Raw genomic sequence first — 15,566 nt, 5'->3', positions numbered from 1 at the left:
TATATTTTCCATTGCTATTTGCTTTTTTGTTGTTTTTATTGAATGATTCAAATGATTAGAATCATCTATGAATTATAATAGATCTTTTGTTGAAAATCTAAAATCATGAAATTAGTAATAATCTATACTATATATAAAAGTGTGGATGCAATATGAAACTTTTTTGGACTAAAATCACCATCTACTTATTTGTTTGAGAAAGGATATAAAAGTCATTTTATTAGACTTAACGTTAGCTTTAATGTCTATTAAAATGCATATATCTGTGTATTTAATTCATCTATAATTGTAAGGGTTGCAAGTGTAACTTCAATTATTACTTTCCACCTCATTTAATCCCCTCTCATTAAGTTAAATACTTAAGGTATTAAATCATATAGTTTGAAGCTATTTTACACTAATAAATGTTACTGATTAGATCTATGTCAATATTTGTAACAATATAATACCATATATTTTAAAACTGACTAAAAATTAAAACCATTTTTTATCCAAGTGGTAGCTAAGCAATTCAACCATCCGAATCAAATTGATCAACCTATGAAGTCATAGTTTGGTAATAAAATTTTAAAATAAAAGTAAATATAGAAAATTACAAAAATATAGATAAAATTAGACACACTTATGATATTTTTATTAATTAAATTAAAAAAACAAGTGTAATAAACAATAATTATTTTTATTGATAATGAAAATGAAATACATAATTTAGAGCTAACCAAAAATGAAATATAAAAATTAATAATAAATAGTTCAACTTTTGTGTTAAATGTGTTAACTTTTAATATCATAAATAAATAATAAAATATAAAAATACAAAAAGGAAAAAATACATAAATTTTGCAAAAAAAAAAAATCATTTAGGCACATGTATAATATCACATATATATCATATTAGATAAAAAGTAAGTGTGATATATTAGAATTATTTTACACACAAAAATACAAAAAAAAAGTAGAAAAAATTGAACACATCTATAATTCTATATTTATACTACTATTAAAAATATGAAAAATGCTCATTTTTTAATTTAGTCCCTATTCAATTGTAAGATTTAAATTGTAAATTGAACTACTACTTTTTCACATCATTCAATTTCCTCTATTTAAATCTTACAATTTTTTATAAATGAACAAAAGAAAAAAGATACACTAAAAAGGAGAAAACTCTACAAAAAAAAATAGCCAAGTAGTTGGCTCGTCAAAGATACTTGAAACTTTACAACTCGATCTGATTATCACATATTTGTATAATGTATTTATGTAACCAGATTTAGATTTTGCAATCTCTATCTAATTAATAATAAAAAATATAAAATATAAAAACAAAAAATAAAATATATAAAATTTATAGAAATTTTTGGATATATTACAACTATCATTACCATCATCTAAAACTGCCACGTGCAAAGCACGTGCACACTTACTAGTAAAACAAAAACTATGGAATGAGAGTCACTAATAAAACAAAAATTAATAATTGATTAATTAAAAATATGTATTATTTATTCATAAAATAAATAATTATTGATTAATTAATAATTAGTGATTAATATTTATTGAATTAATTATTAATTGATTATGAATTATTAATTATTAATATAAAGTATTAATTACTAATTAATTGTTAATTAGTAATAATATTTCACTAATTAATTAATAATAATAATAATTCATAATTAATTATTATTAATTAATCAATTATCAATAATAATAGTTAATTAATTGTTAGTAATAAATATTAATTATTAATAATAAGTATTAATTCATCATAAAAACAATTAATTATTAATTATTAATTATTACTTAGTGATTAATAATTAATGAATTAGTCATTAATTTATTATTAATTAATTGTTATTAATAATTATTAATAATTAATATTATGTAATATATATTATAATAATTTTTAATATTGTTTCATTATTGAATTATATAGATAAATAAAAATTATCTTATATGGGGTTAAATTGGATATTTGACATTTTTCAGAATTCAAAATTCAAAATTCAGAACAATATTCTCAACATTTAGAGTTCAGAGGAAAGAAAAGTTCACCAATACCTAGGGGTGAGCATTATTCGGTTAAAACCGAATAACCGAACCAAAAATTAGGTTTCGGTTTTTTTGGTTTTTGGTTAAATCAGTTTGATTATTTCAGTTTTCGGTTTTTGGAATTAGAATTTTGGTTAACCGAATTAACCAAACTTTTTATTATTATATGTAATATATAATATATAATATATATAATAGAGTATATATTATTAAAATTCGGTTTTAACCGAAAATTTTGGTTTTGGTTATTTCAGTTTTGGTTTTTATTTTTTTTTAATTCGGTTTTTAAAATTTCGATTTATTCAACTCAGTTTTTAACCGAATAAACTGAATGTTCACCCCTACCAATATACAAAAAACACTTCTAAACACATATACGAAGAACAATTAATTCATCCATGTCTATTGCCTGGCCGAGCCAAGTGGTAGTCATTCCACATCATATTTGCAATGGTTTCACGTAGAAGAGCTCCATCTCTAGACTCTGCATTTCTACTTGCACGTTGAGAAGGCATAGAGATTTGTGGTGCTTCTTGTTCATCATCACACTCATCATCATCATCTACTCTTTCGCTTTCTAATGTGTGGTCCTCTCGTTCAAATTGCCTCATGATGTAATCACGTGGTTCGACACCCATGACATGATCGTGCAAGATACAACATACACTCACAATTTCAACTTGTGTCTTAAAAGGATAATGTTGTTCAGAGACAAGGATGGGAAAACATTTCTTGAGCACTCCAAAAATCCTTTCAATTACATTTCTCGTAGAAGAATGATGAAGATTGAATAGTTCCTTTACATTTTCTGTGCGTGTGTCCCCTATTCTTTCAAATGATATCGAGTGTTCCTATATGGTGTGAGGAAGCCCGTTTTAGTGGGAAACCCGCATCAGCTAGGTAGTATTTACCTAACTACAAAAAACATGAAATTAATATAGTGGTAAACTAGCAAAATTTAGATTTGCCTTAGTTGTGATTTTTTATATTGTACCTTATGGCACATGAAGTCTATGCTCTCTTGTGAGGGCAGAACTTAACACCTTAGAATCTGATACCGCACCTTCCCATCCGGGCAAGATGTTTTGGCTAGGGTATGACTTACGACCTCTAAACCTAGCAACCTCTGTATTTGGGACTTTTACAGGGAGATGTGAACCGTCAATTACTCCTACACAGTCCTGCCAGTTACCAGTTTCACCACTTTAGGTATTATTGTTTCACCATGAATTATAAGCATAAATAAAAAGTATTCAAGAGGAAGTAGTGATTATCTATCCTCTCAACTTAAGATTGCATCTAAGACTCCATTGAATTGTTGACTTACTGTCTCACCTGGTCGGCCAAAATGAAAACTCATTTTGTACGGTTCTTGACATTATGTGCAAGTATATGGAGAAACCTAGCTACTTGTTCTTCTACAGTACTCCTCACTGTATCACTTACTCTACCGGTCTCTCAAAGTATTTCGCTCCCCATTCTCAATTGATTATAACAATCAATCTCCCTTCTCTTGTAAAGTCGATCCAATAAATCAGCCCTTTGTACATCTCGGTTAGTAGAGGGCTCTTCTAAGACTGACAATACAACATATACCGAAGAAATTGTAGCACCGACAATAGATGCTAGTATGAGATGCCTTCCCCTTTCCATCTAAGTTGGAAAATTACAAAGTATAAGAAAAATTAATAGTAGATAGAGAAGAGAAGATGATGCAAAGATGAAGCTTATTTCTTTTTTCTAGTTGCATTTAGCCTTCATTATCCTATAATCCAATAAACTAAAATGACTGAAAAATTTACCGAATTTTGTTAATTTAATCTCCTACAAAATTCTAGTTGTTTGCTTTCTCTATGCGAGGAATACTCCCGCGGAACAATGCCAAATAGGGCCTGAGTGGCCTCTTCCTCTACTTTTTGAGTCATTGAAGAGTCTTGAGTGGCAACAAATGAAGTGTAATTTTCTCTCTATAGACTTGAAATATTAGGGCTTATAAGTCCCCTAATTCAAGTTTGGATCATATAGAGTAAATGCAGGAAGCTATTTCGCTGCATATGGTAATTGATAAAAGAATAATGGAACACCAAACAAAGAATGACAGTGAGTTTATGGTAACTGATAAAAGAATAATGGATCATATATAGTAAAATGTAGGAAGCTATTTTACAATATAAGTATATAACACGTGATTAGTTTTCTATTCTGTCTCCTTACTGACCTGGGAATTTTCCAACTTCCAAGTGGAAGCTTATTAGATGGGGAATACCAATAAACAATGAGTTTATGCAAGTTAATCAAGTAAATGAACTTTCAGATCAATTTACTGTTTATGGTGAATATTTAATACACTTCCCAATCAATAATTATTTTTACATTCACTCACTTGCACCAATAAGTGATTACTATTTGGCAGGAATTCAAGATCAGATATTAAATAAAAATCATGAAAAACACCATTCAGTTTAGGGATCCATCCCCATGAAAGTTCAAACTATGTTCTCTCTAAAGTACAAAAAAACTAATGCAGACATGGAAGCAAGGAAAGAAACCATAAGTTTCTCTATATATCCAGCACCAAGGTTTTTTTTTTTTTTAATTTTGGGTGATCTGACTGTTTTTTTTCTTTTCTTTTGTCAATTTGAGTTTTTTAATAGTTACATTCTGATGCGCTAATTTCTTAGGAATGGGATTGTGATCTTAAAGTGTCACAATAGTTTAAAGAGTCTTTTCTTCCTTTTTTTTAACCCGGAATTACTCCATAGCCCCGGAGTGGATCCTTTTTTTAAAGGAATTTTATTAATTCAGAAAAGATGGCATTTTTAAGAGATACAACTACTAGCACCCAATGAGCCGGTCCCATCCTCAACCAGTCATCATTGTAGATAAATCTTAGTTAGAAGTTTAGCTAGCTTTAGAGTCACCTTCGACCTCCAGCTGCCTTAAATTAAGATTTTAGCTAGCTTTAGACCATAACAACAGAAATTTCAGCTGTAAGGGAGTCTTCTAACCCTATTGGGCCTGCATAGAGAACTACTGAGAGAGAACTGCAATCTTAGTTAGATACTCAGATTCTAGGTGTGACAAAAATTAAAAATAGGGGTTATATTCTGACCAAAAATAAAAAACATATACATAGATAAATATACCCAATCGGTTACCAGATAAATCTACCCAATCATCTTCTTTGATCATGTGGACCAAAGCTTCAAATAGAATCACTTCTAACCCCAAATAAATCTACCCATTCGGTTCCCTCTTCTAACCTCAGATAAATCTACAGTAAAATAAGGAATTAAGTCAACACTTCAGAAGAACCAATCGGTTCCCTCTTCTGTTTTTTTGGTAATAGCCCCATCGTCTTCTTTGATCATGGTAGAGAAGGGTTCTAAAATCGAACCAAAAGAATAGGCAGTCTTGTTGGAAGTCACAATGGAAAAAAAATGCACACCCACTGTAAATCGATCAAACCAGCAGTGATCTGATGATTGAATTACAAAAAAAAAAAAAAAAAAAAAAAAAAAAAAACAAATCTCAGAGAAAACCCCTGTACCTAACAAATAGCATCACTTTAGAATAACAAAAAAACAAAAAAAAACCCCTTCATCACAGCACTGTAATGTGAATCTCAAAGAAAACCCCTGTACCTAACAAATAGCATCACTTTAGAATAACAAAGAAACAAAAAAAAAACCCTTCGTCACAGCACTATAACGTGAATCTCAGAGAAAACCCCTGTCCCTAACAAATCTCATTTTACCCTTGTGCATGTCCTAACAAATCTCATAAAATGAGAAGGCTAAAACAAGGATTGGCGCAAGTAGTGAAGAAGATGAAATGGAGCTTCTCCTTTGCTTGCTAAAACATACTATCCTACCAAATCTCGCCTACACAAGGAGAATGGATCTTCTCCTTGCTGAAAATAGTGAAGATGAAATGGGGCTAGTCATTGCAGAGACTGGCGCAACAATGGTTAAGACATTCTTATCCACCAAAATATACAAGAAAATAGAGGAAATGGCTCGCCAAAACAAGAGGAGTGTAGATCTGGTCTTGCCTTTGCTTGAAATCACCAAGGAAGAAGGAGACTCTCGAGTTCAGGCCTAACAAAGCCCGATAACTTTTCTCAAGCGCATCTCACGTTTTTCGTTTCTCACTGGGGTCGCACCATTTCCCACTTACTTATTTTTGGGATCCTGCTTCTCACTCTTTTCTCATCCCATACCACTGTATACCAACAATCAAACATGGGAAAAATGTATCATTTAGGAATATTCTTCTTTTTTCATCCCTTTCCCTCAAACCAAACAGAGCCTAGGGATGTCAATTTCGCGGGATTTTTGAGTATCCAACGTTTTGACCCTAATAGGATCCATTTATCAAAATCCTATAGGGTTTGGGACGGGTTTAAGTTTTGACATCTGATACCCGATATCTGAGATGCATAAATATGAATCTATTATATTATATATCATGCACAAACTTATAAATTTTAAGTACCAAGATAATTATTCTCTTATTAATATTTTATTTGTATAAATTTCTTGGGATTAAAACCATTGATGTAAATTTGGATTTGATAGATTATTTATTTCATTTAGTTATAAAATGCTAATTTTAAATGTTATTTCTTTTAATTTTTAGTTAGAATTATTATAGATAGATAGATAGATTGATTGTTTTAATGAATACAAAAGTTAATAAAATTTATTTTATTTTATTAAATAACATAAGAGATTTTATACGGTCATTAATTGATTTGGGTTCAAGTCACACTATAAGCATTAAGAAGCTTTTTAGTAGAAAACATTTGGTCAAGAGATTTAACGAGTGGAATGGGTTTAAAACGGGATGAGTTTGAAAAATTGAAAAGAAAAGTTAAACGAATTTGGGACGGATTTAAAATCTGGGATAGGGGAATGGGTTGGGCAATTTGCAGGGATACCCTGCTCATTGCCATTCCTAAAGTCCTATAGGTCTGAAATCCTTCACAAACTAAGCACCGTCTTTATTTGGTATGAGAACTATGTTAGTCCCATTAATGGAATTAATATCCCGAGGGGCTTTGGTCGTGATACCATCCGGCCCAGGGGCTTTGGTCGATCGGTCCTATTGCAAATAGAGCCGCTTTGAGTTCCTCAGTTGTAGGAACAGCACAGGAAATTATTATTGTCTAGGGTAACATCACAAGGAGCAAATTCTTGATCAGGAATGTCTGTACAAACTGGATCTGAAGAGGCAAAAAGATCAAGAAAATAATCTCGAATAGCAGTTTTAATCGTCAAGGGATCAGAAGACCAATTGCCATCTGAATCTTTGAGCCAATAAATGCTATTTTTACGCTTCCTGTTGATTTCTGTCGCCGACATGCAACCAGTTACACCGTGCTCTTTCATGCCAATAGGTAGGTATCTTCTACTTCAAGAATGTAATCCAACTCCTAAGTAGAGGACGTTCTTATTGTAAGTTGTAAGTTATCCTCTATTCTCGCAGAAGATTGGAGGTGTGCAATTTTTGATAGAAGAAGCTCCCGGTGCTTCTTCAATTGACCATGATTTGTAGAGGCCCATTGCTGCATATTCAGTTTTGTGAAGTCACATTTGTCAATAAAACATTGAGAACTAGAATTCCGCAACGTAGAGACTTGTGATCTGAAACCGTCTAACTATGTCCAATAGGCTTCAAAGCGAAGAGGTGTGTTTCATCTGTATCTTCTTCCCAAGGTATGTAAAATGATGGGGCTATGATCTGATCCAGCTGCAGCTGGGAGGTGTTTAACCCAAGCAGAGACGAAAAATTGAATCCATGCATCTGTTACTAACACTCGATATAACCTTTCAGAAATAAGAGCGTGAGGCTGTCTTCTGTTAGACCAAGTGAAGTGTGGACCTTGAAATTCGATATCTTGGAGCTGACACTCGTGAATTAATGTAAGAAAGTCGGCAGTGTCGTCTCTAACTGAAACTGGCCTACCTCCTTCTTTGTCTGCCACCGAACTGATGATTACATTGAAGTCACACCAAGAATCACCCAAGGAAAAGCATTACTCTGTCCCAGTCCCAGCCTTTGAATGGTCGACCAAACTTCTGCTCTATGTCTTCTATCCTGTGCCCATAAACAAAGAACACACTCCAATGAAAATGAAGGGAAATTATAAACATCAAGCACTAGTAAATGAGAGGAAGAAAAAGTGATAGGAATGTTGACATTTGAATTCCACATAAGCCATAAACCACCACTCAAACCTTCAGAAGGAACTATATGACAGTGATAATTTCTGAATTGATGTAAAATTCAATTGTACTTTCGCCAATCACATTTGGATTCCATGATAAAAGCTAATTGAGGCTTCTCATCTGTGAGGAGTCTGATAAGATTGACGAATTGTCAGGGGACTCCCCCCTCGATCCCTGGCAATTCCAATTTCCAAGACATAATCTTCATTGGTTACGCGGTGGCAATATCAGGCTTGCCACCGTAGACTCTGTTGCCGTAGATGCAGATCCAATATGCATAGCACTTAGCAGCGTTAATGTTGAGATAATCCACCGGCAGACCAATTAAGATGAACAAAGAAATCAGCCTGACAGAAGGTATAAGACTCTGGAGGTTTATGGGGAATTACTTTTCGAATGACTGCAAGGTCATTGTCAAATAGGCAGGGACCTTTCTCAAAGACATGATCTCGCTCAAAAGAAGTTGGAAATCGTATCAATAACGAGTCATCGGCGAAAGCAAGTATATGCCGGTCAGTAAATACCTTACAGACCAAACTTCTTTGTCAATCATCCACGGGGGAGATGCCATCATCGATCGTTTGCCCGAACAGGAGTGCGGAAGATGACGGAAGGAGTCGAGAGAGGTCTTGAAGAGTAGTGTCATCTGCCATTTAGACCATGTTACAGAAAAGAGAAATCAGGAAGGAAGGAATAACTGTGGCGAACAGAGAGAAATCGTTAAGTAAGATCTGGAGGGAGAACCTACTACAAAACAAAACGTAGGAGGGAGAAAAAGGTGAAGCGAGCAGTGTCGGTCTTGGTTTTATTCTACGTAACAATTAATCTCCTTGATTTATTACAACTCGTGCAAAGAATTTCTCCCAATATCACTTACTAACATTAGATGCTTCAATTGACTCCCACCCATTAGTCCATTACCTTTTTAATGCTTAGTAATCCACTTTCATAGATTGCCCAAGCTTCAACTGTTACTTAACAAGGCATACTTTCTCTACACTTTCTCCACTCTATGCATACATTCTCTTTACTCAAAATAATGTAATTTTTCATAAAATCAGGGAAATAAATATCGGGATGTTTTATTGATTTATTCTTAAAAATTATTTTGTAATATAAAATTTTCATTTTTAATTATAAATATGCACAATTTCCTCTCTAAAAAAGTAAAAAACTACATACATAAAATTTGCTACATTTTAAAAACTTTTATATATTAATAACTTTTTAATTCAATTTTATTTGACCTTTTTCTCGAATTCGAGCTAGTTATGTCAATGGGTCAGGTTCTGTAGGGTTTGGCTCAACCCAAACTCGATGCCATGATACTCCAACCTGACCTGACCCGATCCAACTGAAAAGAGAGTAATTATCGGAACTGAACCGACCCGCCACATATATGGTACATTGATACTCAAACAAGCCTACATGTAAGAACATTCCAACGCTACAATGTTTACGGGTCGGGTTCAGCAATCAGCATGGACCCTATCAGAACCAGATCAAGACTGATCCAACATTAACCCCGATAGGGTCGGGCAAGTGTGGGTTTTCCACTTAACCCGACTCACTGACATCCCTTCGAGGGCGCGTTGTTTTCAACCATTCTCGACGTGCCTCCCACTCAGGCCCCACCGGCCACCAGTAACGTTTCTCAGTTCTCACCGTCCATACAGCGCTGTACCACACGAAAATACGAAATCCTCTTGATCACGCTTCGGTACGTCTACCATATGGTAAAGAATTTAACAGCGTCAGAGATGTGCAGTTAACGTGTTATCTTTTGGTTTTGTCTGTACAGGTGTCCAACTAATAATAAAATCACCATTTAAAGGAACGGGACCCACCTCTCAATGGGACCCACTCCAGAAGTCAAGTTCAACCTAAGCCATCATTTCTACTTTTACGAAAATCATAATCAAACAACTGACCGTAGCATCCGTATCACATAGTCAAAGTCAAAACAACGCAGATCCAATGGCAGACAATAATCCCAACTCTTAATGCAGCTGTGTACGACTCAGTGTATACGATGATCCTCTGATGTGGACTCTTAGATCTCAAACGAGAAGGGAATTATTTCTGAAATTCTAGTAACAGGTTAATCACCGTTAGATCTTTTGTTGTGATGGATCCTTATTTCTTATATGATGAGGACGCCCTTATTGTAGCATACCTCCTAACCACTACCTTCTCCCTTCAAAAGTAAACTAAAGTCGGTGACTCGGTGAGTCGAAGACTCGAAGTAGTTTTCAAATTTTCAATTTAGAGTAAAGGTTAAAAGTGTAAAACTCGATTTCCGACACGCACCCGATACTTTCGCTAAAGCAAACTTGGTTCGGATTTCGGAATGCTCCGGGATCTTGATGCACGGTCCAGATCTAACTACCTCCACCGGATTTCGAGCTTCCTACTTAAACCCAGTTTTGTAATGTTTGGTGGCTCACTGGCTCCATCCTCTCTCTCTCATCTATACACGTAGCTAAAACCGGCGGTGGAGAAACTCGGAGCACCATCAATGCCAAACGCGCCGCTCGGTGATCGATCACTGAAGGGATTACGCCCCTGTGGCTGCCGTAATAGCCGGATCTAGTGAAGTGGAATCCAATCTGCTGTTTCAGTCTTCGTTGTCGATCTGATCCAGTTCTGATTCAATCTTGTGGTCGTCTTCGGTCTCCTCGTTCTCGCTGCTTTGAGGTCAGTCAATCAACTCAGATCGGTTGGTATTTGTTTCTATTGATAGATCGGAGCCTCCTCGGCGTAGATCGAGAGAAGCCGAAACGAATTGTTTCCATTTTGTGTACTTCTGTTTCTTTTTTTGATTCAAAGAGTTTAAATAAATAAAGCGGAGTGGTGGATTGGTTCCCAATTGATAATCTGCGAAGGTTTCCGTTTTAGATCTTAAGAAGTTGAGTAGGAAAGAAGTGGATAAGTAATCGCTCTCGGTTGATAGGTGGTAGGGGTGGTGGATATGGCGCCAAGCATCAGAAAGGCGATCGGAGCCGTTAAGGATCAGACGAGTATCGGATTGGCGAAGGTCGCCAGTAATACGGCGCCGGACTTGGAGGTGGCGATTGTTAAGGCGACGAGTCACGACGATGATCCGGCCGACGAGAAGTATATCAGGGAGATCTTGACTCTGACTTCTTTTTCCAGAGAGTACGTCAATGCCTGTGTTGCTACCGTGTCGAGGCGTCTGGGGAAGACACGGGACTGGGTCGTGGCTCTCAAGGCATTGATGCTTGTTCATCGGTTGTTGAATGAGGGAAATCCGGATTTTCAACAGGAGATCCTTTACGCGACTCGCAAAGGGACTCGTCTCCTCAATATGTCCGATTTTCGCGATGAGGCTCATTCGAATTCGTGGGATCACTCTGCCTTTGTTCAGACTTACGCTTTGTATCTAGATCAGCAACTTGAGTATCTGGTGTACGATAGGAAACAGCGAGGCGTTGGCGGTGGCAGTGGCAGTGGCAGTGGCCACGGAAGGGATGATAGGTTTGGGGACAGAGACGACCGGTGGAGGCCACCACCGCGTTCTTACGAGTATGAATACGGGTTCAGAGATGAACCCGGTTATGGAAACTATGGTGGACCGCCCCGGCGGTCGAGGTCTAATGGGGATTTGAACGAGTCACAGGGACGGGAGGAGAGGAAGCCGGTGACGCCTCTTAGGGATATGAAGCCGGAAAGGGTTTTGGGCAAGATGAATCAGCTGCAACGTCTTCTCGATCGGTTCTTGGCATGTCGGCCCACCGGCACGGCCAAGAACAGTAGAATGGTGCTCGTTGCTCTCTACCCTGTAGTCAAGGAAAGTTTCAAGCATTATGCGGATATATGCGAGATATTGGCTGTGTTGCTAGATCGATTCTTTGACATGGAATACCCTGATTGCGTGAAGTCTTTTGAAGCATATGCTAGTGCCGCCAAGCAGATCGATGAGCTTGTGGCGTTCTATAATTGGTGTAAGGACATAGGCGTGGCAAGGTCATCAGAGTATCCTGAGGTGCAGAGGATTACCGACAAGCTTTTGGAGACACTGGAGGAGTTTATGAGGGATAGGGCAAGGAGGCCGAAGAGCCCTGATAGGCCCCGTGAGGAGACCCCTCAAGAGGAGGAACCAGCACAGGATATGAACGAGATAAAGGCTCTCCCTCCGCCAGAAAATTATACTCCTCCACCCCCACCTGAGCCAGAACCCAAACCGCAGCCACAGCAGGTAACAGAGGACTTGGTGGATTTAAGAGATAATGGGGTTTCTGCTGAAGATCAATCAAACAGGTTGGCCCTGGCTCTGTTTTCTGGACCGGCTACTGGAAACACCAATGGATCATGGGAAGCATTCCCATCTAATGGCACTGCGCCTGGGGAGCCTGAAGTAACCTCAGCATGGCACACACCCGCTGCTGAGCCCGGAAAGGCCGATTGGGAACTAGCCCTGGTAGAGACAGCGAGCAACCTATCAAAGCAGAAAGCCACTTTGGCAGGTGGATTCGATCCATTGCTACTGAACGGCATGTATGATCAGGGGGCAGTGAGGCAGCATACAAACACAGCACAGTTGACCGGAGGGAGTGCAAGCAGTGTGGCATTGCCAGTGCCAGGCAAGAGTGCAACACCAGTGCTGGCACTTCCTGCCCCAGATGGAACTGTCCAGACAGTTGGGCATGACCCATTTGCTGCATCGGTCAGTATCCCTCCTCCAGCCTATGTTCAGATGGCAGACATTGAGAAGAAACAGAACTTGCTGGTTCAGGAGCAGCATATGTGGCAGCAGTATGCCAGGGATGGAATGCAAGGCCAAGTGAGTTTGGCCAAGATCAACGGGACCGGCTTCTACACTCAAGGTCCACCTGCTGCGATGCCATACGGGATGCCACAGTATGGGATGCCGCCGGTGAATGGTACGATGGGACAAGGAGGATACTACTACACACCTCACTGATTTTGCTCCCATTTATGTATCACTTATAATGATGCACTTTGAAACTGGTTGACAGTTTCATTCTTGTTTTTTTTTTGAAAGTTCTCTTTCTATTCGATTATGTGTTAGTGGTGTACAACTTTGTGTGTGGACAAGGGAGGGAAATAGAGACACAGGAGAAAGGGAGGCTTGAACCTATTTTACAGAAGAGATGTGGTTGGTTTTTACATGGGGGGGGCCCTGTTGGTCGGTATTGTAATGTATCAATTATAGTTTTTACCTGTTCTTTGTACTATTCGGATAATCTTCTCTTCTTATTGTTTTGGAACCTTAAATGATTCTTTCCAGTTGTGAACTGGTGATCCTCAATTTTGAAGAGGCTAGCTCCTCTGACATAACTAATTATTGTTTTTCTTCCTTTTTTTCCCCCAAGGTTATAATCCTTTGCATTTTATCTAGGATGGAAAGTTGAAATCCACAATTGTCAATACTCAATAGCAATCTCCTCTAATTTTACAAATGAAGAATCTCCTGTGATGACCATTTTTGTGAGGAGGAAATCCGATCTCCTCCTTTTGTTGTAAAATCTTGTTTTGACAGCGTTCATGGATTGACATTTGGCTGGCAATGGGTCAAGTCAATATATTATTGATCGGTTAATCCACTTCTAGATTCTAGCTTCCTGTGGGGTGTTGAGTTGGCCCATTGGGAACGGGAGTTTCACTATATGTTGACTTGGTTTTCTAATGTCACTTGACTTCTCTCAGGTTGACAGATATGCACCACCGATGCATTGCCAGGATGGGACAAGCTGGATGTGCAGCTAGATTTTGAGGGTCAACTGATTTCTAGACGCTTTGTGAGCAACATAGGAATGATTGAGGTGGCTCTAATAATAATAATTACTGAGGTAGGAGTTCAAAGCAGAATGCTGACAACAGTGACAAGATTTTAAATTTGAAATTAATGCATTAAGTATTTGAGCAATGGAGTCGTTTGATAACAGCTGAAATAGGCTGAACTGATTCATTAATTATATAATAATATATAAGAGTATAAATATAATCAATCCAACTTCAGCTTCAACCCTTGAGGACCTTATAATTTACTTGATAACTACTCATTAAATACTATTAGTAAATATTGTTTTGTCTTTCGTTTTCTTTTGTTACAAATTTAAAAATCTTTTCAGCTTTCCACTTTCAATACTGAATCTTTCTCTACATGTGGCACGTTAATTCATATAATCTTGGCCTTATTGTCACGTAAAATTCATATAAACTAAGGATGTGTTTGGATATAAAAGTATGAGGCATGTTTTGTGTTTTTATCGTGTACTTTTACAATTTAGTAAATATTGTTCTCAGGTTATGAGAGCAGAAACTTGTTATTTATTGAAATTTATAATATAAAAATGTCACAGGGTTTATAGTTTTGCCTATGTTAATCAAACTTGGCATATATTTTGCCATGTGTCAGAAATTTTTACATTGCATATATATTGTCATGTATCACAATTTTTTCCTTATAACATATATTTTGTCACATGGTATATTTTTTCATGTGTCATATATTTTATCACATGGCATTTGTTGTGTCGCAACTTTTGTCATATGGCGTATATTTCACCATGTATCACAAATTCTCCAACATGCCATATAGCTTGTCATATTTATATGGCCGGTCAATGATACCCAAAAAACTAAGGCTTAATCTAACATCTGATCCGGTTATTTATATAATTGGATCAAATTCAGATGTTAGAATCAATATCCGATTAAAATCTAGATCCCATTATATTATAATATTTATTAATTTTAATATATAAAATTTATATAATTATAATTAAAAATATAAAAATATATTTTATTATATATGAATTTTTATATATAACAATAAATTTAGTATTTTATATTTATATTAACTTATTATAGATAAAAGTTGAAAACTAAATATTCTTTTATATTTTTTCTGGTATTTTAAAAAAATTATAACGAAGTCAGATTAAATCTGAATTTGATCCGAGTCCATTAGAATTCAAATTTGAATATGAGTCTTTAAATCCGATCGAATTTGGATGTAAGTTCTTAATAATCGGATTGGATACGAATTTTGCTGCATCTAATTCAAATCCGATCCTATTACAACCCTAATATTTACCCATTTTGTGATGAAGCATAGGCGTATATTTTGCCATGTGGTATGTATATGTTTTTTCTTTATTGCATTTTGTGAAAAATATATTTGACCCAAGGTGCATTGCAAAAGCACGAAGTAATCCAGCATGGCTTTGTGCTTTTTGTTGTAGATTTGCTTTTACTCTCAAGGAATCTACTTTCAAAAACATGCTTAAC

General features: G+C 36.1%; 1 protein-coding gene across 1 annotated transcript; it reads left to right on the top strand.

Annotated features, from left to right (window-relative positions):
- Window positions 1–10,721: 10,721 nt before the first annotated feature.
- Window positions 10,722–13,547, top strand: LOC104586113 (putative clathrin assembly protein At4g32285). Its single transcript, XM_010243244.3, has 2 exons — window positions 10,722–10,985; window positions 11,242–13,547. The coding sequence occupies exon 2, from the start codon at window positions 11,260–11,262 to the stop codon at window positions 13,231–13,233; it is 1,974 nt and encodes a 657-aa protein (XP_010241546.1). The 5' UTR covers window positions 10,722–10,985; window positions 11,242–11,259; the 3' UTR covers window positions 13,234–13,547.
- Window positions 13,548–15,566: the final 2,019 nt, after the last annotated feature.

Source organism: Nelumbo nucifera, chromosome 2 (assembly GCF_055504915.1).
Source record: "Nelumbo nucifera cultivar China Antique chromosome 2, China Antique-T2T, whole genome shotgun sequence".
NCBI classification, from domain to species: domain Eukaryota; kingdom Viridiplantae; phylum Streptophyta; class Magnoliopsida; order Proteales; family Nelumbonaceae; genus Nelumbo; species Nelumbo nucifera.
The sequence above is the reverse complement of the archived record's forward strand: the minus strand, read 5'-3'. Positions and strand labels throughout refer to the sequence as shown.

What these genes read in the sequence shown, in the direction of transcription:
- LOC104586113 (XM_010243244.3), top strand. Translation starts at nt 11,260, where the DNA reads ATGGCGCCAAGCATCAGAAAGGCGATCGGAGCCGTTAAGGATCAGACG.